Source organism: Pezoporus flaviventris, unplaced genomic scaffold (assembly GCF_033815535.1).
Source record: "Pezoporus flaviventris isolate CSIRO_AGI_PZ_B2104156 unplaced genomic scaffold, CSIRO_AGI_Pfla_v1 ptg000007l, whole genome shotgun sequence".
Lineage (NCBI taxonomy): Eukaryota > Metazoa > Chordata > Aves > Psittaciformes > Psittacidae > Pezoporus > Pezoporus flaviventris.
Window position 1 is genome coordinate 22,613,138 of NW_026892555.1, and position 22,821 is coordinate 22,635,958.

At 39.8% G+C, this 22,821-nt stretch overlaps 1 protein-coding gene across 2 annotated transcripts in view; it reads right to left on the bottom strand.

The window, feature by feature from the left end:
* Window positions 1-22,808, bottom strand: part of PTDSS1 (phosphatidylserine synthase 1) — a 29,511-nt gene extending 6,703 nt beyond the window's left edge. For both annotated transcript variants that reach the window (XM_061448058.1, XM_061448057.1), the window contains exons 1-9: window positions 22,550-22,808; window positions 17,807-17,898; window positions 16,251-16,295; window positions 13,898-14,022; window positions 10,809-10,967; window positions 7,191-7,342; window positions 5,049-5,190; window positions 3,356-3,468; window positions 1,627-1,692 (exon numbers count right to left, since the gene is read on the bottom strand). In XM_061448058.1, coding sequence (XP_061304042.1) covers window positions 1,627-1,692; window positions 3,356-3,468; window positions 5,049-5,190; window positions 7,191-7,342; window positions 10,809-10,967; window positions 13,898-14,022; window positions 16,251-16,295; window positions 17,807-17,898; window positions 22,550-22,728 — 1,073 coding nt within the window. In that variant the 5' untranslated portion in view covers window positions 22,729-22,808. The remainder of the gene's footprint in view (window positions 1-1,626; window positions 1,693-3,355; window positions 3,469-5,048; window positions 5,191-7,190; window positions 7,343-10,808; window positions 10,968-13,897; window positions 14,023-16,250; window positions 16,296-17,806; window positions 17,899-22,549) is intronic.
* Window positions 22,809-22,821: the final 13 nt, after the last annotated feature.

Sequence of the window (22,821 nt, forward strand, 5' to 3'; positions counted from 1 at the left end):
TCTGCAACTACTAAGATGTTTTTGCACAAACAGAGCAAGGTTATTTGATTCTGATTGTAAATTAAATGGTAATATTAACTGTGCAATTAATGAGTTACCTTCAGTACTAAAAGCGTGCTCCATACCAAACCCAGAAAGACAGGTTACTCTGCCAGAATCACTTGAAAAGTTCCTTTTTAAGGAGTGTGTATTTTACAGACCCTCTTTAGGAATCATAATATGTGTTTTGAGGAGAGGGATCCTCCTTAAATAAGGAGTTTTAGGCTTACAGAAACTACTATCAACTCCTACACAGCACCAGTAAAACTAGACAAGAACAGTTACCACCTTTTGTATGTAAATGGATGTTACAGTCCTGAGTTTAATACAGTAAGGAAGGTGGTAAGTCAGTGAAAGAGGTTGAATATTTAAGCCCAGTCAAACCCAGGAAGACATGTGTCACCTTGTCCAGGGTACATTAAAGCAAGAGTAGAAACCCCTTCAATTACACTGCAGTATGCTTTGCTCTCATCTCAACTGAATGTTAAGAAAGGGATATTCTTTATCATGGTGTAGTGCATGTGGAAACAAGGCTTCCAGCCCAGCACTATTCCTACAGACTTTGTAACGTTCCAAAGACTAACAGTAAAGATAAGATAAGTTTGCCCAGAGCACTGTCTGTAAACTAGACCTAAGTATTTAATGGCTCATTGAAATGCCATTCCAATCTAAAACAGTACTAGATTCTTCTATTAAACATGAAAATGGTTCAGACAATTCTGGAAATCAAGCATGCACTAATCTTGACAAAGAGAATGAAATGGCTGGTTTTATTTAGAATAACTGCCATCAGAAATTAGCTTCTTGAATACTTTCTTAAAATACATTTTTTTTTTTTAAGATGTGATTTAGGATCTTGTATGTTGTTTTCTCTTGTGTAAGCTTCCAAGCCCTAAATCAAAAGGGACACTACTACACTGCTTTATTACAAGAAGCTTTTGCAATGCTACAATAGCATATGCTTCAGGTTTCCAGAACAGTAAGTTTTAGTCAAGCCATCTGGAGAAGGAAGTTCTCACCAGAAGCAATCATGCAAACTCTTCATTTAATGGTCTCCTCCAAGAGATATGTTGAAAGACATTGTAAGTAACCATTATTTGTAGTATCATTCCTTTCCCTCTTTGAGAATGGAATAGAAATAGATGATAACTATGGTTTGTTTCACTGTCTCCTGTTGTGATTCCACTAACAGTAGCAATGCCCACCTTGATAGCCAGGTAAACAGTGCTCTGATGACAGGCAAGTGGTAGAAGCAAAAGCTTTATCCTTCTCACCTGACTGAGAATATGGGCAGCAAAGCCAATGCTACTTTGAAAGAGCCTAGCTTTATCCAGCAGTTTCTAGTTCTTCTTTCTGTTCTTCTCCTTACTCATTCCATCATTTCCCATGTTATACCTCCAAATCCAGAATTTTCCTTTCCTCTGAACTTGCAAAAAGAAAAAAAAAATAAAGAAAATCTCTCTATACTGTTCCTTTATACTAAAACCAACACAAGACAAGGACTGGCTTCATGCAAAGCCTGTTCCCGTGCTGGACTCACACTGAACATTTGTCCAAGTGCTTTAAGAATGCATCAAGAACACTTACCCGAACACCCAGCACTGAGTTCCCACCCTCTTGCACTGTGTATCTGTGAGGTATGCATAGTATTGCCTGAGAAGGAAAATGAGAAAGTTCTTCAGAGGATTTACATTTGGAAAACAAGTTTATGTTACAAATGTATCTATACTGAAAATGAAGTGCTGATGGTTAAAATCACATGCACTCATGCTGGATGTTTACCAGATGGCTTCAACTCTACTAGAACCTATTATTGCATAGATCAAATAGCTCAAAACAACACAGAAAATCCTGAGAGCAAGGACTGGGAAAGCACCCAAACTAGTAGGCTAACAAAGCTATATATTTGTCTCCTGCCTCTCCACTGAATCTCCAATTCTTCTGGGCAAAGTGCAACAACTTTGGAAGAATTAAGAGAATTCCCCACTTCTTCCACAGTCTTTAACTTACTAACAATTGCATTTTCTTGAGAGTTACAAGTTTGAATCTTGAAAGAAACTGAATATAGCTACTCCATGTCCTGGGTGAGTGGTCTAACCACTGGCATGTTTTCCTCTCAATAACAGAAAAGAATTTCTCACTAATTTCAAATCAGTCTGCAGATCATTCTGCTCTGTTCTTTATGCTCCCAAATTTTAGGATCTTAGAGGGGGGGATTCCAAAGAAGCGAAACCAAAGCTGTTCTTCTCAGTCTCTGATTTCCAATGACAGATAAGAAAGACAAATACTATTAATCCAACAATAAAGGGATTGTTTAAGAATAAAGACTTCAATAGGATGGCAAGTGCCATTAAACACTTAAAAGCTCACCTTTAGGTGCTTTAAGGATGTTTAAAGTGATTTAATTAACAGTGTGAAATCACTGCGCATAACTTCATTAAGCCTAACGTTAACAGCTGTATTTTGGGAATAAACCAATTCATGGTTGCCATTTAACTGTTCAAAGTAACATCACTTTACTCATGAATGGTAAATACCCTGCCTCTTAACTTCAGCACTGTGTGCATTCTATCTACCTCCAGCTATGTCACAGGACAAAAAAAAAGACAACTCTATTAACAATGTGAAATACTGTGCATGACTAAAAGCAGGTTAGTGTTTTTATAAAACTATTAACACCGCATATATACTGTTGTGTTACTCGGAATATGGTAATGCTCTGTCTTTTCACATAACATGCTAATATTTCCAGTAGACAAACAGAATAAGCATCTCAGAAGAACCAACAACTCCTATTTTTCCTCATCTACATTTCTGTGAGCACCCGATTCACCAGCTTGGATATTTTCTCACACAGACCTCAAGGATAAGATATGCAGCTAACTCACGAAAAAGGGAGATGATCACAGAATCCTAAGGGTTGGAAGGGACCTCAAAAGATCATCTAGTCCAACCCTCCTGCAAGAGCAGGGTAACCTAGAGTACATCACACAGGAACTTGTCCAGGCGGGCCTTGAATATCTCCAACGTAGGAGACTCCACAACCCCCCTGGGCAAAAATGATATACAAACAGAAGATAGAACAGGATGGTTTTGCATCCCTATGGAAACACATTTGTACACATTATACCTTATTAATTTACTTGTCAGAAAATACACTTTACTGAAAAGCAATGACTGTTTTGCTTTTTTGTGGTAGCAAAAGCATAGATTTCTTGAAATGTGCTGTACTTGCCCACAAACTATTGCAGTTCTTGGGTGCCTAGAAGTCAGACTACTTTAAACTGAAGAACAACCAACATGGCAACAAAATTACCTTACAGTGGGCGCTGTAATGATTCCTATGAAGAGAATTCTCCCCCAGCTTAAAGGGTGGCTTGCTTGGAACACAAAGATATGTTTCAGAAAGAATGTGTTCAACTCAGTCAGCTAGGGAAAAAAAAAATAAAAAAATGTTAGCCAATAGCATACAAGTTATGTGCAGGTATTAATATGGAAACTAAAACACAGAAGGAAAACTATTTATGCCCCACTATAGCCCTGCTGGTTAGATCAAGGATTCCTGCTCTAGGACAAGCACGGAATACACCAGTAAACCAATGAATCTTCCCCTAGACACCTCTGTGAAAGTATTCACTCTCTTTCCAGAAACTCATTAAGGGACCAGACACTAATTCACACTGCAGAGGTCTTTTAATAATTTTCATATCTTAAATCAGGGTAAATAACTGAGGCAAATTTGGTAGAGAAGAGAGCATTAAATGGAAAAAACCAAACAAACAAACAACAAACAACAAAAAAACAAAAACCCCAATAATAGAAAACCCCCAAACCAGAACAAAAATCACCACCACAAAAAAACAACAAAAAAAAAAGTGTATCAAACACTTCCAATTCTCCTTTTAAAAACTAAATTCAGCAGACTAAAAAGACATTTTAGTGAAGACTGCTAGTATTTGCACGGCCAAAACAGTTGAGACGTATCATACTCTTACTAGATCAAGGCCAGAATTCTAAGTATCAGTGATCCATTCAACAGTCAACAGGAAAAAAAAACAACCACCACCAAAAAAACCTCCAAAACACAAACACACCAAAAAAAAAAAAAAAACCCACACAACCAAACCAAACAAAAAATTCGCCCACCCTAAAACCCCGCTGTATAGCTGTCGTGGTTTAAACCCAGCCAGACAGCTTGTTCACTCACTCCCCCCCCTTCTTGCCCTCCCCCTACTCCCAGAGGGACAGAGAGGAGAATCAAAAAGAATGCAACTCCCACAGGTTGAGATAAGAACAGTTTAGTAACTAAGGTATAACACAAATCACTACTGCTACCGCCAATAATAATAATGATAAAGGGAATAACAAGGGAAGAGAACACAACACCTCATCACCAGCCGACCGAAAACTCGCCCCCCCAGCCCAACCAAGCAACGATCGATACCTCCTCCAACCCCGCAGTCCCTAGCCCTTCCGGGTAACCCTCAGTTACATCCTAGGCATGACGTGCTGTGGTATGGAATACCTCTTTGGCTAGCTTGGGTCAGGTGTCCTGTCTCTGCTTCCTCCCAGCTTCCCCTCCTCCCTGGCAGAGCGTGAGGCTCAGAAAAGTCCTTGCCCAGACCAAAACATCAGTGTTATCAGCTTTGTTCCCAGGCCGAAAGTAAAAAACACTGCACTGCACCAGCTACCAAGAAGGAGAAAAATGACTGCTACTGCTGAACCCAGGACAATAGCGGTTCTTAAAACTGCATCAATTGCAAAGAGCAATCTGATGACCAGTATAGCAATCTGTAACATTTGGGTTTTCTTCCCCCACAGATTCTGTAATTGCACTTCTGAACTATCATGTAACTCCTGTGAACAATGCCCTGACCAATTCTGTATTATCAATTCCTTTATCTGTGTATTTCAAAGACAGACATACATTGCATTAGAGGATCTTCTGGCCAAACACAGCCAGTAAGTAACTGAGCTGATAGCAGCTTTGATTTCACAGAATTTCTTACCTGCCAAATGATCATGAAAAGGTAGATTCCAGCCACTCTTTGAAATGAAGACTTAGGGTCAAACCAGCGGACATAGGTCCAGCTGGCTGGTGTGAACTGTAATACAGCTCTTTTGATTTTCCCTGTGGTCGTGTGAATGTCCCTAAAAAAAGAAAACAGCTGGAGTAAATATGACGAACATGCAAGGGGAAAAAAATAATAATTAAAAAAAATGCAATAACCATGTTACTGGTGTTTTGGAACAATCACACTGTTCTGCTGGACAGCAGAGAAGTTCACAGACACCACAGCGTACCAGGCAAGGGTGAATTAAGAAATATACTCTATTAGGCATTTCAGTAAGGGTACATTCCACCCTGAAGTCCACCCTCCTCTACCCTCAGTCAGTAACTAACTACAAAACGTACCTATCATTCTCCCCATGAAGGGAAGAAATGAGGATTGCAATGCTGCAACTCCTTTGGAAAAATTAAAGGGTACTTCTTCCTAATCTATGCTGTCATTGCTCATATCCCAAAGGCTCCTTGTTCTACAGCTCACCGACATCAACCCTTCAAGAATCTGTCAGATTCATTACTCATTAATTGTAGGAGGGGCTGGCTCCACAAGTCTGAAAACAGTGCACTTCCAGCACACACAACCCCTGATGTTCTGCCATTAGAGGCATGCAAATCTTCTGAAGAGATCCGATAGCACTGCTAAAAGTTAGAAGGCTTTTAAATTCCCTTTTGAAAAGGGATGTGAATGGAAGTTCATCTGGCAGAAGTGCTACTAGTTTTTGGTTTTGATAACATTAATTCAGATGAGAAACAGCATTCATAGGATGGGGAGTCTAAGAAAAACTCAAGTTTCCTTTTCTGAAGGAAGACTAGCAAGGCTACAAAAGTCAGTTTTCACCCTGTTATTTCCCTGGCTCTTCTGGACAAAAAAAAACAAAACTAAAAGATACTCAGATTTGATATTTCTGATATCTGTGTTCCTTTAGGCTAGTAGGATCTTAGAAAATGGGGAACTTTCTAATCCTTAAGATCTGTGTTTATTCAGGGAAGAAAAAAAATAAAAAAAACACAACAAAAGGGCAAATGCAAAAGCTTCTTATTCTATGCAGCTCCTGTTCATATTAAAGATCAAAAAATATACCCATGCACGTAAAAGAATGGTAGGAAAAATTACGTCACAAAGACAGTAAAGACTAGCCCTGCCATAGGTATTCTGCTGCTTTTTCAGTGAACTCTCTAAAAACAGAGGGACCAACAACTCTGATGAAAATGCAGGAAAACTGAATCGAGATTGAAGGCTGAATGGTTCTCAGAGCAGCTAACAAATTTGTGAGTAAGAAAAGCAAGCAGTACAGAAGTTCATGTAGGATACAAATTTGGAAGCCAAGATTTGAGCTCCTTTTCCATCCCCCAAAGCAATATCCTTTGGCTTTGTACTTGATCTGTTTCATCCGTACCATTGGCAACATGCAGGTAACTACCCCTGCCACCAACTGGCAGGGAAGGCAGGAGAGGGATAACAAAAACTATGGATGAAACTGGACAGCTAGGAACTATACTTAGTAGGCCAGAAGCTGTGGCCCTTTTAACACAACAAATGCCGCTTTATTTTGCAATTACTCCATTTGTTTTAGAGGATCAGCAATGGAGTAAGACAATTCACAGCAAAGGTACAATCAGCCTGATTATTCTTCTGCAGTAACAGCTAGTGCTGACAAGATTGCCACACTAATGCCTCATCAAGGTGAGCCCAAATCTAGTTTAAAAATATCATATAATGAGAAAACAATTACAGTTTTTTTTCACTGCCTTCTTCAAAGTTTTGCTTGCACAAAATGAGCTGAAAATGCAAACAGCTTTATTACTTCATATTTTCATTTGACATTAATGCTTGTAACTTAGATTGCAATGGAAAATTATATATACATAACCATATTTACAAATATATGTTGCACAGTAGCATTACTATGAGATGGATTTTTTAAAATTTAAAATAAACCTACAGCACTGCCAGCACATGTAGATGCATGCCCCCTCTACACCACAGAGCACTTTAGATATGCAAAGAAGGAGGTCTATTTCCCAAGGAAATTAATTTCATATTATAACATTAAACATAATGTTTATTTTAATTTAGACCTACTTGAAGCTTGCCCAGTGATAGGTCCTCATCTCCAAGAAACGACAAACTACCATGCCCAACCAGATGCCACCCCCGTTACAAAGCAGGATGTCCAAAATTACTTGATCCCACCAGCATTCAGCAAAATTAGGCAGAAGGTGCATGAAGAAGAGCTACAGAATACAGCAAAAAGATTCTGGGTGAGGAACAGTACAGAATTCACACAAATTCACTTTTCAAGTACACATTCAAAAATCAGCTTTTCAGTGCATGTCATACTTCAAGGACATGAGCCACAATCACTGAAATTTGATGGGCATCCTTCCATTAACTTCAGAAGGCCTTGGATCAAACCACAAAAGACATTAGAGGTTTCCTTCTCACTGTTCCCTGTTGGGGCTATGTGTACATAAGGATATCAGGTAGCACTTGGCCTCTCAAAAGATGATACACAAAACATTCATAGAAATGCATGAAACAAGCAAAACTACTTCATTCCCTGGGGAAAGAAAGTGTTTTGTGCTAAACTGAAGAGCATCTTTGGTTTATTCTTGATAAATAGTTTTAAGAATGTTTTCTAAACCAGCAACAAGATGCAATAAGTAAAATGAATGCATTTGTAACAACTGTCAGTATTAAGCATATTGGAGTTCAGGGCTTAAGACTTTATTTCAAAACTCTTGCATTTACTATTTTTAGGAAATTGAGTGACTGTAAAAAGATTGAGACATCACCAATATTTCAGAGACTACAAACTTTGCTACTACACTTGATTCAGAATGGCTCAAGTTTGAGGAGATATTCCTGCTTGGTCTATGCTAAACACTAATGATGAAGGTACTCATATGATTAAGATACTGGAAAAAAAGCCAGAAATGAACCAACATCAGATTTTAAAGCTGACACCGACTGGACATTCAGTTTCTTAAGTATTTCCCCTGGAAACTTCAGAAATCATTTACCTCTGAAGAAATCTGTTTCTTTCTGAATACCACTATGAGGCATTAGTAAGGCAATTAAATGTATTTATAGATACATTTGATGACTTTGCACTTTTATAGCGTGAAGAACAAGTGGCCAGAGTTAAGGCAAGATGTAAACATGCTACTGAGAGGTAGCAAGGGATTCAGCACCTCTCACTGTCCTTGAAGAGAAAATAATATCCTCTATTCTACAGGGAAAATCACAACAACCAAAAAATAGGCTGAAAAAATTAGCTGTGGACTGGATATCAAGACAGCCATGTGTTAAAGCAGTCCCCTTGGAATCCTCAAGGAGATGCTTAACAAAACACAGAGCAAAATAATGAATACTCTTACTTCCAGAAAAACAGTACCATTTTTGTCAATTAATGTACATACACTGTGGCTGTGGAACATCACTGGTATGACTTTGTAATAAAGTATCTTTTGTTAACAGATGTATAAATATTAAAAAAAAAACCAACCAAACAACCCAGATCCAGGAAAAGGAACAAGGTTTTCTGTAAACAGCAATGAATACTGGACCATTTATAATAAATTACAGTGACCAATATAGGCCATGACAGTTCCTGTGAAAACTCTTGCAAAAGTTTATCAAAGCAACTCGATTTTCTTTGACAAAGCAATGGAAATTTCAACCTGTAGAAAAGAAAATCTGTCTTTCTCTTCATGCCCCAAGCTATACAAAGTTGCTGATTGTCTTGCTACGGTTTCCCTTTCATATTTTAAACTAATTTAATCTGAAAGGGGCAGTAGGCTACAAATCTCAATCTCCAATAATCCAGCCAAACCCATCAGAAATTATAGATAACAAGGCAGCAAAAAACAGCACAGAGGTGTTAGCCAGACTATCTCTAAGGTGCTGTTTTCTCAGAATGAGACACCAAGGTCCGCCTGCATCCCAAATTCAATCTGATAGCATGAAGCATGAGCCAAGTGTCCCATTTCAGAACAGGGAGCCAGCTGAAATCCATTAACGTTAACAGGAGATGCATAGCTAAATCCCTGTGTAACTGCCCTGATAACTTCTGTAGGTTTCCAATGACTCTCCTGAATTAACTAATTCATTAAAAATCCATCTGAGTGGTGATAACCTCTCTATATGTTGAACCTTACCCAACACACTGTCTGTTCCAATAATCTGCTTTTCAACAACAGGGAATACTAGACACCCCATGTGGTATCAAATTGAAGATGATGGTTGTGCGATGATCAACTGAACGATAAGAGTACATGTGAAACAAATCCAAATTTATTCTTTTCCAGAGGGAAAAAATTAGTACAATAACCAGCAAAGTTGGTTTTTACAGATGGGAACTTGTGAAATTCCAGTCTTAAGTAGTTTCAAAATAGCTCAGAAAACAGCATAACCTTCAATGTCACAGAATAAAAATGTGTTTGAAAATACTGGTGCCATGAGTTGCTTTTCAAAACTCAGAAGATTTTATACAAGTAAATCCTTATCTGTGCTTCTGACTGATAAATGCCTTGTCAGGTGAGCCAGGCATTCTCAAGACAGCAGCCTCTATAGAAAACTATGATTTTTAAGATCAAATTCAGGTGTTTACACCCACACTTACTAAGTGTGACAGGTTAGACCATGCTGTCCCAAAAGCAGAATCTAAATTGGATTTTCAATTTTTTTCCTCTGAATTGCCCAATCAAAAAATTCAATGAAATTAAACTCTTTTATAGAAATGCATCCTTGGGTCTGACATGACACATATTCTACTAATCAAGCTCTAAGTTACATGCAAATGAAAATAATTAGAGTAGCAATTAATCAGCTTGAATTCTTAAAACAGGTCTAACAATAGGAACCACTAGTCCAAGCAACAGTTAATTGACTGAAGCAAGTCAAGTATTTTTTCTTTGTTTTTTTTTTAATCCAAAATAGGACTTGAAAGTGCCAACAGTCAAATTACTTACACAGCTGCTTAGGAGAACTGCAGTAAAGCTTGATAGTGGTTCTCCAAACCATGGAACAAGGGACTACACCATGCATGAACTAGCTTAGATCTAGGTCAAGTAAAAAACTCACATATTTATGTCAATGAACGACTTAACTAGGCTTGTGGGTACAATTTAACAAAAGGAGGGCTGTAAGCTCAGGCCTCATGACAGAAAACAACACATTGAATGATGTTTTGCCATTCCATGTAGACTTCTGCTCATAGGTCCTCACACCTTCCTTGGTGATCTCTCAGCTCCACTGTACTTGACAGTATGCATGTCTATACACAGCACCTAACAGTGTTGTATTTGGGATAAGGAGACTGTGACAGTAGATCACAGATATTGCAAGGTGAAAAAGGAGAACAACTGCTCTGAATCAGAGAATATTAATCAACATCTGAAGTACCATGGGTGTTGAATCTGTCGACTCCCGGAACAACAGAAAAACAAATTGTGCGTGACACCAATAGGCTGCCCTAGAGCTCCCTCCTATTCAAGTGGAAGTAAATCACCTAAACCTCAGTTTGCTGTTGTCCAATAATGCAACTGCATCAATTGCTCAGCATCTGGTTTATAAGGCTTAAAATGCAAATCTGTGACTGAGAACTAGTGAACTGTCCTTCCAGTAACATTCACACTTCCCCAAGAACAATTCAAGTCTCACACATTTACTTCCAATTAAGATAAAGGTGTGGCCTACCTCAGTGAGCTCCCAGGTGATACTAATAGTCCAGCACAGCCCATAGCTGCGGATCAGCAAAGCCTTCATAGCCCAGCCCCAGAAATGCCCAAAAGCAAATATATCAAAGTGGCTGAGGATTCTCTCCCAGGTGATAACATGACAGTTCACAGCATACTCCTGTTAATGAAAAAAAAAAAAAAAAATCATCTCAATCAGCAGGCTGGTTCATAAGCACTGGAATTAAGAAAATTCTTTCCATCCAGTGCAACAAGCCTGAAATTATAAGAATATTAAAATAAGCACTATTCTGCTTTCTTGTCCCTCTAAATTTTCTGGAGCAGAGAGTTTAAACTCTCCTCAGAGAGAAATGAAAACTTTCAGTATTAAGACTCAGTATCACCACAGTTACAGCTCTAATTTAAAGATAGACCTTGGTGCCTGAAGGAACATGCATTTCTAATGTGACAGAGGAGCAGCAGGAGCAATAAAATCAACACTAGTAAAATCAGCAAACAATATTCCAGAAAAAAAGAAAAAAAGCTTTTCTTTGTGGGTCCTTATTTGACATAACCACCTTCCCCCATTTTCATGCAGTCTGGTGTTCAGATGTGGCTCACAAGTGGCTAATCCTCACCAGTTTGTAACGCTATGTTACTCATCTCATTGTTCACTTGATTATCTTTTGTGTTCTGTTTTCCTCACGAAAGCAATTTCCCAGACCACATTCTGAGAGAAAGTTCACTTACATGGCTGAATTACTTAATTAAATAAATAAAATTATAGAGAAGTTGCAACTGTTTTGTCACAGATGAGGAGCAGATTCCTTAAGAATATAAATATTTTAGCCATCCGTAACAAAAGAAATGTTTTCTCTTGCCATGTTGTACAGCAAGTGTTAGAAATCACTGCCAAACAACAAAAAAATCTCTATGCCATCAGGAGTCTGCATCTGTGAGGCTCTGTCTTGTCACTGGGCACAAACTGAACTATTGCCAACTGGAAACAAACATAAAAAAAAACACAAAACAAAACAAAAAAAACCCTCTGCTGTCCAACATTCCTAAAATGTACATTGCCACCTGCAGGTGACAACACAGCACTGCTTCCTTAGTGCTGTTAAGAGATTCTCTTTCAGACCAGAACTATTGCTAATCTTTCACAAATGAATCACGACCAAGTTGAAAACGGGATGGCAGAGCAAGGCTTAAATCCCGGTCTCTCTAAAGAGAAAAATGCAACAATTTCACACAAATACTACTTTAGCCCCACTGTGCTTGTGCTCTCTGAAGTGAAATCATGGTATTGCTTCTCATACATGCCAGTGCTGCTGGTCATTCAGAGAAAGCTGCATCACCTGTCCTGAGGACAGCAAAGCTGCCGCTTTAGTACATGTACCCCAAAACATCTAAAACTGGCTCATTTCACAGCATGAGAAGCACAGAATTCACAAAGGAAGGCACAGGCTCCTAGCTACACCGTGATATCTGAAACTCTAATGAGTGAGCAACAGCAAGGTTACTAAAAAAAGTAAGCTTTTCTTCAGGGCTTTTGCTTTTTTGTTCTTACTTTTTCTAGGGCTTTTCCCCTCTCTATCTCATCTTTCCAGCTGCGGCTCTGCCAGTCAGTGAAATGCACTGAACTTTCTTCTATACTCAAGCAACTTTGCCAGCCCTGTACAAAAAAAACAAACTGCAGCCTTCACTGCAGTTGCACTTTAAAGATTTGCTCCAACTTTAAGGGACAGTATCAGGATTGCAAAGTACTACAGAGTAAGTTTCTGCTAACTACAACAGTACGGTGGTTGTGTGCCAGTAAGTAATATTAGTCCTCCCCTGACTTGAATCTATTTATTTCTAACTTAGATGACAGGAGAGCCAGGTGAATCTGACCTGCCAAGACTCCTCAGCTCCCTTTTGTTGCCCAGCAACATCATCAAGCACCACGCTCATGCTCCATTTTGCAATGTGTCCTCCCACAACCCTAACAGCAGGCTGCCCACACCTCACCACCACACATCTCCTGCAGGACAGAAATTCACAGCCCTATTCTGGACGCTGGAGTTGTACAAAATGTACTGCTGAGGTGCAACACTTGGAAGTATCCAAAGTTTTCTAGGTAAGGAGCCTGTGAGCAGCCCTCACTATCAATCAACTTACATAAGCTTACTGCACTGTAAAGATTTTCATTCCTGCTAAAGAGCAGGAGTTTGCAGCCACTGCTGATTAGGTGCTGTGCAGTAGTTTGCATATGCAGAAAATTGCTGTTTGCCAAAGAAAAGCAATCAGTGTATTTCCTTACTCTTGAGGCACGAGTCTGATAACAGCACTCTCATCTCTCCACACAGTAATCCTCTCCTGCTTGGTGCTCAACTGCTCACACCCTCTTCTGCCCGTCTCCCCAGATACCTCACATGCTCTTCCCAGGCCTCCTTTTACTGCCTCAAATCCCTGTGCTAGTGTCCTCACCTGAAAAACAATGTTCTCTGTATTAAAAACTCCTTGCAAGCTGCTCAGCAGGCAGAAGAACAAGCCTGGCTTTCCATGCCACTCCGGATCATGGTCTGTGGAAGTAGTTTCCCAATGGTAACAGCACCAGTGCTTAGCTAGTGACTGGAAGGAAGGCAGGAGAGCCCTGCAGTTGCTGCACCTGGATTTCCACATACTCAGTAGCATGCCAATCATGTACTAAGCTCAGAGCAATAAGGAAAGATCAAAGTTCCTTAAGTGCAGCATTGAGGCATCAAAAAAACCCAACTGATCTGTGACATACACACACACACCATACCAGCCTTATTTAGATACTACCCTGCTAAGTCTGTTTTCAGTATCCAGGCTCATATTTATTGTTTAAAGAAATCCAAAGCCACCCCAGTTCAAACATATCTCACACTCCCAACTGTACACTCACCTGTATTAGAAAAAAAATACAGTGAAGACCATTTTTCACACCAATTGATTATAATGTAAATAAATATGCTCATGGACTCTGTCAAGTATAGGCAGTACAAGTTTGTGCTTATGCCAGCAAATTCAGATTTATACCTTCCCACTCACTCAAAACATGCCTAAAATAGCCAAAATGTCCAATAACGTGCCATGGGTACATACCATAATATCTGCTTCCCTTGTGGCATATCGAAGATTAGGATCCAGCCAGTACATCACTGCTTTTACCTGCTCAAAGTTAAGGAAGAGCACGAACACCAGGAACAGAAAATAGAGCACACTGAGACCTGCAAAAAAGACTCAGCTTTAAAATCATGTTCACTCACAGCACTCCTTGGGACATAGACTCCGAAAACCTGCTATCAAACTTTTGCTCTAGACGTGCCCAGTTTGCACAGATAAATTTTCTACATATGGCAGTTAGTTGTAAAAAAGCTTAAGAAACACAAGTCAGATGGTAATCTCTGAACACTCAGCCCCTTCATATCACCTCCTGTTTCAAGTGACATAATATATGCTTGACTGCATGAACCCAATCCAAACATAAGTTTAATTAGTTCAAACACAAGCACTACACAGCTATGATCAGGAAACTCTTTATTAAGAGATATATTAGGACCTCAGGACTGGATTAGCTCTGTCCCTTTAAGTATTCTTGGTCTCACTAATGCAGGTCCCTAAGCCTACATGTAGAGTTCAACACAAAGATCAATGTAATAATACCACGTGACAATTCTGACCTATGCAGGCAATAAAGAGTACTTATAAACTAATGCATGTTTGAGTTACTTTTGTGAGCTAGAAAATTTGCTGCTTGAAGCTTTTAAAGGTAAAGATTATTCTTATTTGTTTTCACACCATTATAAATTAAAAAACACTATCACATTTGGGACTACTACCTCTCTCCTCCTAATGTCTCAATATGGATTTTTTAAAAAACAAAAAAATTCTGAGAAGTTAAGACTCTGAGGTGTGGGTCTGTGGGCAGATGAAGCCACTGTTGGGAGCATATCTTTACATTATTCAAGTTCACAGATATCTAAGAGCACTTTTGGAAGAGGCATATAGACACTAATACCATTTTCACAGTCTAGCACTCAAACTTACTTGTATCCTGCAGCAATGTCATGGAAAGTAGAAAGATTAATGTGAATAAACTCAGTATCTGCTACCCAAAATAAACCACAGCAATTCAAAAAATGTATTTTCAACTATAACCAGACTCTACATGTTATTAATCCCCAGTGTATGCTAGAGAACAACTTCCATTCAAGTGCACACACATGAACTGAAACATTGTCCTCTGCAATACATCCTAAATATACATCATGTAAACAGAGGCCATACTGCTACAGACGGCACAGCCTGCAGGCAAGAGTGCATCCTGAAGCGCTGAGGACACGCTACTTCTGCCTTTCATCATTTCATGAATAGGTCCAAGACCTCAAGCGTGGCTAAATAAGCCATGCTAGAAGCAGCAGAATTACACAGGGAAAAACATTGTTCTAGATTCTGTATGCAGCCCTTTCCTGAAAGTACAGGGGGTCAAGCTTAGACAGGATCAACACTGAGAATGACCTTTTATTTTCCTTTGCTGAAACCTGAAATGAGCAGTAGGACCTCTGTCTCCCCAAACTTCACAAGGCGCAGGATTCTTTAATGGGTACTACCTAATCAGCAGTATCCTCTCAATGTCAACAGATGAGTAATCAGCTACTCTGGAAGGCTACTTATTTTTAGCTATATAAGGTGTCAGGAGACAGTAACATTTGGTCCCCTTAAAAAGAATAGGATCAGCTTTTAAATCCAGTGTGCCTAATTCTCTGCAAATGTGCTTAAAGTCTGGGATATGCTGAGTGAACCCTGAATTATTTAAAAATAAAGTTCCTTATGTTTTTTCCATGTAATTCAGATATTTAAAGAACAAGAGTTCTCAGTCAATTCTGTAATTAACAATTATTTTCCAAACTATGAATGCAAATATTTACAAGTATTTCTACTGAAATTTTAAGAATAGGAATATATAAATTTAAGTATATTAATGAATGTATGTTAAGCTATACAATGACACAATTTAATTAACATACAAAGTAATAGCATATTTTGTCAATAATGAAAAGCAACACCTTGCTAAACTGGATTTAGTTAGAAGTCAGATAGCATATGCAGTAGCTATTAAAAAAAATCCGAACATTTTTTGGGGTGGAAAAAGATGGCAGTAGGAAGAGTGTGGGGGAAGGAGATTAGGAAGCACGAACACAAAACAGGATTAAAACAGAGTATCAGAATGTATGATTCCTTTCTGGTGATTTAATTTACACCATCCTAACACAGAATAACTACAACATTCCCAAACATAACTAAGAAGAGATTATAGCACTTGGTCAGAAGTGAAAGTGACATTCACACAAGTCTGATGCACAATTATGTTTCATAACAATTCCATTCATCTGGAAGTTAAAGCAAACAGTGCTGCAGAAGCACTGGAGAAGTCAAAAACACAACCTGAACTTACCAAAAACCATCCTCCATATTGCAGGGTGGGGACGTGTAAAGGGTCCTGCGGACAATAAACAAAAAGCTTATTAGAAGACAATCTATTTTTTAATATATCTCACAAGGATTTGGCAGGAGCATGAATCAGTTCTCCACCAAACTATGAAATACACCCAAAAATTGGGGCTCTATGGTAAAAAAAAAAGTTAACAGCAGATTACAGAGAGGAAAATGAGACTGCCAATTAGCAGGGTATAGACAAAATTTTCCATTATTTTCATAGTTATTTCCAGAACAGTAGTAGTCTGTTTGCTCAGGAGACACAATATCCCAGATGTACCCAAAAACTTCTTGATCTGGTTTCTAGACCACACCTCACACATGGCTTGCTCTCAGTGATCAATTATAAATTTCTGTGTGTTAGCAAAGAACCATGGTGCTTAGCCTTCAGACAACCATGAAACTTTATGAAATAGGCCTACTAAAACTTCCAAACTGAGTATATATAGCTGACAAGAAGATATCTATGCTCTTTACCAGTGTCAATATTTACTTTAGAACCAGTGACTAAACTGACTTTATGAGATTAAAAACCTCTCAGTTAATGTGAAGAGCACAGAAGGCAAGACTAGTGAAACTAGAAAGCCTGTAAACATGAATCATACACTTAGGTAGCAAGAAGTAGTTGAACAAATATTCTCAGCACACACTGCAGACTGCTCTTTCACCACTGTATAGATAAAACTCATTTTTCTGTGGCATTCAGTTTTCCAGGGATCACTTTGTGAAAAGTGCGGATTAATGATTTTTAAAACGAGAAAAACACATCCCGGCTCTGAAGCACAAAGCAGCCCTGAGCACAAGTACTGTTTTTTTCTGAGCACTGCTAATCATGAGAGAGTTCAGATTTGACCCAAGAATTATGCTCTTGCTGACAGTAATAAGTAAAAATTAAAGTAATACTATAAATAAAACCCCCCGACCAAAACTAAGCAGTAAGAACATTTCCTCCACAGAATTGTCACACAAGGGGTTTTTTCACCTTTTTGCACTTACTGCTCCTCACACAATTATCAAAACCTTTGCCTAACTTAGCCTTCTACTGTCGAGCCACAGCTTTACATTGTAATGCAACTTAAGAGCATTTCTAACTATCACTACCCTCTGGTAAAGCGATTTATGTAAGCTGTTATATCTCTGCGAATTTGTAGATTGACACTTTTGTTAAAACACACTAAGGCAGACTCCTTTTAAGCATTATTTAAGGATCTGCAGCATCATTACTTCGCAATCTGAGCTGCAACTACGCACCTGCAAACAGAGGCACCGATTCTGAGAACCTCACTTCCTTGTTAGATACAGACAGGCTATAAATAAAACTGCACTTTCCAGTTATCTCCACTCAGTATGACTGCAACCCATTTTTAGACTGTTCCTTAACATAAAGGAATTTAAAAAAGTAAAAATACATTAAAAATGGTACTTCAATAAAAATCAAAATAAATTCAGTGGCAATAAAGAGTAATTAACATGCAACAAAAAAAGTGAAATATAAACAGTTTAAACCTTACTCACCATTAGGAAAAGCTAGAACACTGATGATTAGAAAGAAGAAAATCACAGAGAGGATACCCCTCCAAATATTATCCTCTGGGACAGAATCATCCCTGAAGAGACACACAACATCAAAGTGTTAAAGTACATTATAAGGATGAAGTTGAAAGGCTTTATTATTTAAATAATGACTATATGTAAATTCAGTATAACAAAAAAAAAAAAAGCATGCTGATTATATAACAAATCAAGACAGTAACTGCACTGAATGATCTTCACTGTGCACTTCCGGGTATCACTTTCTCACAAGAGAGTTAAACATATAACCAACACATGCCAGCCATAAGCATTGTTAGAAGTCAATGCAGAAGCAACAACTAAACACAAGGTGAAAAAAATCTTCCTGCTTCTTTCCACTGAAATGTTGACAGAAGCATCATCCAAAGTACATTTACACAGCAGAGACCTAGACCAAAACTACTGGAAGCCTGGATGCAATTCCTAGGTGTCCCTCTCCTATTCTGGTGCTGCTCACAATGCCTTTCACTTCCCTCAGCCTCTTTCCAATGCCAAATGCCTGAGGTGAGTGCAGACAGGGCAGAAACAATAATTACAATCAGCCTTTGGAAATAATAACTGCATGTCTTAGAATTCATGTATAACAGAGACACAGCACAGCTTAGAAGAACCAAAGACAATATCATCTTGCTTTTAGATCTCTTAAGCCAAAGTTCTGAATAAAATACTAGGTATTATTTGTGCTACTGTCATACTATGGCCAGAAGAGAGACCTAACAATTCAGTTTGGAATGCCAAGGCAAACTTGACTGAGCTCTTCTTTCTTTTTGGGCAGGTAGAATATAGTGAACAGCAGTGAGGTTAACAAAACCAAGCCCACCCAAGTTTTATTATAAACAGGTTCTAGGATACCTTGGCAATACCAATAGAAACAATATTCAGACTATCAAAATGTGTACAGCCAATATTTCATAATGCATTGCCAACTAGAACTGAAATTAAAGTTTTAAATTTGGGTAATTTTCAGGTACTTAGGATCAGTTTATCTATTTAAATATATTCCTTTATTTATTCCCAACCCATGATACCAAAAAATTCCCAGCAAACTTCAGCAGGATAAAGTTCCACCTGGCAGATCATCTGTCACATTTCTGGATGGTTCAGTAAAAAATGTGTGACAGTATAAATGTGCTCCACATTTGACATTTGCTACAGTTACAAAATATTTCTCACTTTGCCGAATTATTTCTCTTTTCCTCAAAATTGAACCTTAACAGCTCCACAGCAGACTTGCATCATTGTGAGGCATTTAAGTACTGTGTTAGTTCAACTGTATGGCAGGAAAAAGTACATTAAACATGAATGGTTTCTCTGCAGGCCTTAGGGACTCCCCACAGAATTTTTTTCTTTAAACCAGCTCAGTCCAGATTTAACAGTCATTTTCCAGCAGCCATGCAGCACAGGCTGACCCTAATTACACCAGATATGAACCCCAAGTTCCAGAGCTTAATTCTGGCTCCCTTGGCAATCTCAACAGCCTCATGCCATCCAGTGTGCTTCCTAGCCAGAGCCTCGGGCTCCAGTGGCTTGGATAGCAAAACCACATTCCTGTTTTAACACACACAAATAACACATGCACACGCTGTCACAGGTGTCACCAAGAGGAGGATTTTCTTTTTCTTTTTTTTTTTTTAAGAAAGAATAGATTACTAGAGTCACATCACTGCACAATTCAGCATGAAAGTGACAGAAGTGACAGTCACTGTGATCGCATCACTTAGTTTCACACCAACTGCACTGAAGGGTCTTCGCCTTTCCATATTAGGGTTCTGGGTACTATTCAGTTTCAGGACAGCTGTCCTAGTCATGTTGGCACCACTTCCCCCTAAAATCAACAAAGATGATGTATGTAGTGTTAAACACCTTGCAGATACCTTTCAAAAGGGACAGACATTCAATCTTCCTGCCAGAAGCAGGTAAAATCGGGAGAGACTCACTTCTGTGCACTAATTACTTAAGGTAAGAATTATAGTATTTGCCTGGAAAGACTATTTACTCCTGCTTCCATAACCCCCTGAAATTTCACACAGAAGCTACTGATTTGTCACCTTTCTCAGTCCTGTTGTTGCGCTCCACAAAATATCCCCCCAGCACCCACGTGCCCTCCTGCTGGTTGCCTCTGGGCTCAGAGAAGCCCACATCCCTCTCTCTAGGGAGGAAGAATACAGGGAAAGCTAGAGCCATCCCATGCCTCTGCTCCAAAGCACAGCCTGGAAGCAGAAGAGCCTGCATCTGGATCACTCAGCATGAAACAACCAAGACATTTGCAGCCATTGTCAGAAGCGCTGGGACATGCTTTAAAAACCAGAATACCCTCCACTCCCAGGTTTAATGTGGAAAAGTTAAACACACATTTCATTTTCTGTATTATTACTGCTACCTGAAGATTACTGCTGTCGGAAGTCTGCATCATCCTTATCTATCAGCTCAAAGTCAGCATCAGCTGCTCCCAGTGATCACAAGGGAGACCCTACATTATTGCTTGGTACATCCAAGGCAAAAGCCTTTTCTACAATATTCTGAAGCCCCACATATTTCTGACATAAAATAATTATAGAAGAGACAAGAAAGACTTTAAGGGAAGAAGAATTTCCTCTGTCTATGCTGAAGTTCCTGAAAAAATACTTTACTTGGCAACATCAGTATGAAACAACATAGAAAATACTCTGTGTAATATGTTTATCAGGAGAGCTATGTCAGCATAGGAAAAGCAAAGAATCACTTGTCACACTTTACTGGGAAGTCTATAATGCCTTACGCCCAGGAGGTGGAAATACAAACACAAGCCACTGGAGACTCAGTGCAGTAAGGTGATGAGAATAGAAAGGCCAGACGTGGAAGCATGTGGGGAACTATCTCCTCTCCTGCAGTTTCTCAAAGAGTACATACGGTTTGGGAAGTGTCCCAAATAAGGCAATGGAGACAGCACTCTCCTATCTCTCAGGAGATTGAGGAAACTCCTGCGACAGTTGGAAACAGCAGAAGAGTATAGGGGAAGGAGATAAAAAAAATAATCAGAGTAGCTTCCACAACCCCAGAAGAAACAGAAGAGTTAGAAGTCAACAGTTATTTAAACACAGGAAGTGGGGCAGACCAGGGACAGATAAAGAAGAAAATGAAACTGGAGAAGTCAAAGTGAGAAAGCTAGCAAGACAAACAGAAAGAAAAACCCCTCTTGGGAAAATGCAAGCAAAAACCCCAGAAGTGAAGCACCATTCTTTGGGCCTAGGAGGCTCCATGGTTCTGAAACTGCTGCTTGGCTCAGCCTCTGCTTGAACGAATTAATGGCAAAATTCTTCTTCCCCAAAGGTGAGTGATCGATTCTATTAATCCTTCAGAATGATGTCTGTTACTAATTCACAAGTCTGACCTAAATTAGCCCTATAGTGAGAAAAGTGATCGGGTGAAGGGAGACTGGACAAAGAGGAATGCTTATAGCAAAGGTCTCTACTTAAACACTGTACCAAAACACAGAAACCTGTTTCTTATTTAACAGTCAAGAGGAGAGCCCCTGGGACTTCTACCTTAGCTAAGGTAACAGTATCTAAGTTAAACAAGGGATGTGTTCACCAAGAATATCTTCCTTAGGGCCATGCACAAGTTGAAACTAGACAAAGCACGCCTCAGACTATCTGCAGCTACACTATTTTACACTTCCTTATGCTCCTTTCTCAGCTCAGCCCGGGCTTGACCATTACTTTCATAGCTCATAAAAACTATCTATTAATTCTTAGAATGCAATGGAAGATCACACACTGAACTCAGGCCTAGAGACTAATGATATTCTTATGTCAAATGCACAGTGTAATCAACAAGGCCATTGATTGTGCACATACAATCCCATAAAAGTAAATGAGTCCTAAACATAACACAACTCAGCAGAAACCTCTCAGGAATCACTGTTTGCCCATAGACTGTACCATTTAGCCTAAAGGAGGATTAAGTTATAATCTTCACAGCCCCATTCAGTAGGAGGCAATTAAAAGCATCCACAACTCAGAAATAATGCAAGACACCCTTCAGGCTGCACTGCTATGCAGACTGCATTCACGAATAACGCTCCTGGAAATAACTGTGTCCATTCTTAGCTTTATTTCCATGAATGACTTCAGTGGCAAAGTCCACAGAGCTGTTCTGCAGTGGGGAAAGGATGTGGCTACCCGTATCAGTACCAAGGCTTAAGTCAGTGTGTGACTGGCCACAGACAGCATGCTGTATAAAAATGACACAGAACAGCTGCTCCCATCCCCTTAACACTTGGTAAATTATCTACTTGAATGATGTAATTGCTGGGCTTCTTGATAGTCTAATAAAAGCCATTTTGGACAAGTGCTTAACGTGCACGTTTTGGTAAAGACTTTTAACAGAGACCCTGAAAACGACCAACAGGTTCTCAGGAAACGCAGCAGAGGATAACGGCTCTCTGAAAAGAGGGCCTCCCTCCCGAGCAGGGTGCTCCCCAGCATCCCACCGCCACAACACCCCAGCAGAGCCCACAGCGAGTCACGGCCCGACACCAGCTCTCCGTTATCCCTCCCCCAACAGGAACCACCGCCCGCTCTCGCCCCGAGCACCAGCCCCCTCCCCAGGAACCCCCTTTGCCCCAGGTACGCGCGACCGCGGCGCCTCCGACACCCAAGGGCGGGGCGAGGAATCCCCGCGGCAACGGAGCAGTGGGCCGCGCACCTGGTGAAGGCGAAGGCCATGAGACTGAGGATGGTGAAGCTAAGGAGGGTGATGGTGTGCGGGCGATAGAAGAACTCCAGCGTAATGTCCTCCACCTGCTGCTCGTTGATCATGCGGAAGTGCAGCCGGTAGTTCACGTCGTCCTTGCTCAGGGTACGGCTCCCCACACACGACGCCATCTCGCCCCTTTTCCCTCGGCTCAGAGCAGCACTGGCTCTCCCGTGGCGGCGCGGCGTGACCCGAACCAGCCCGGCTCGCTCGCCCGCCTCGCT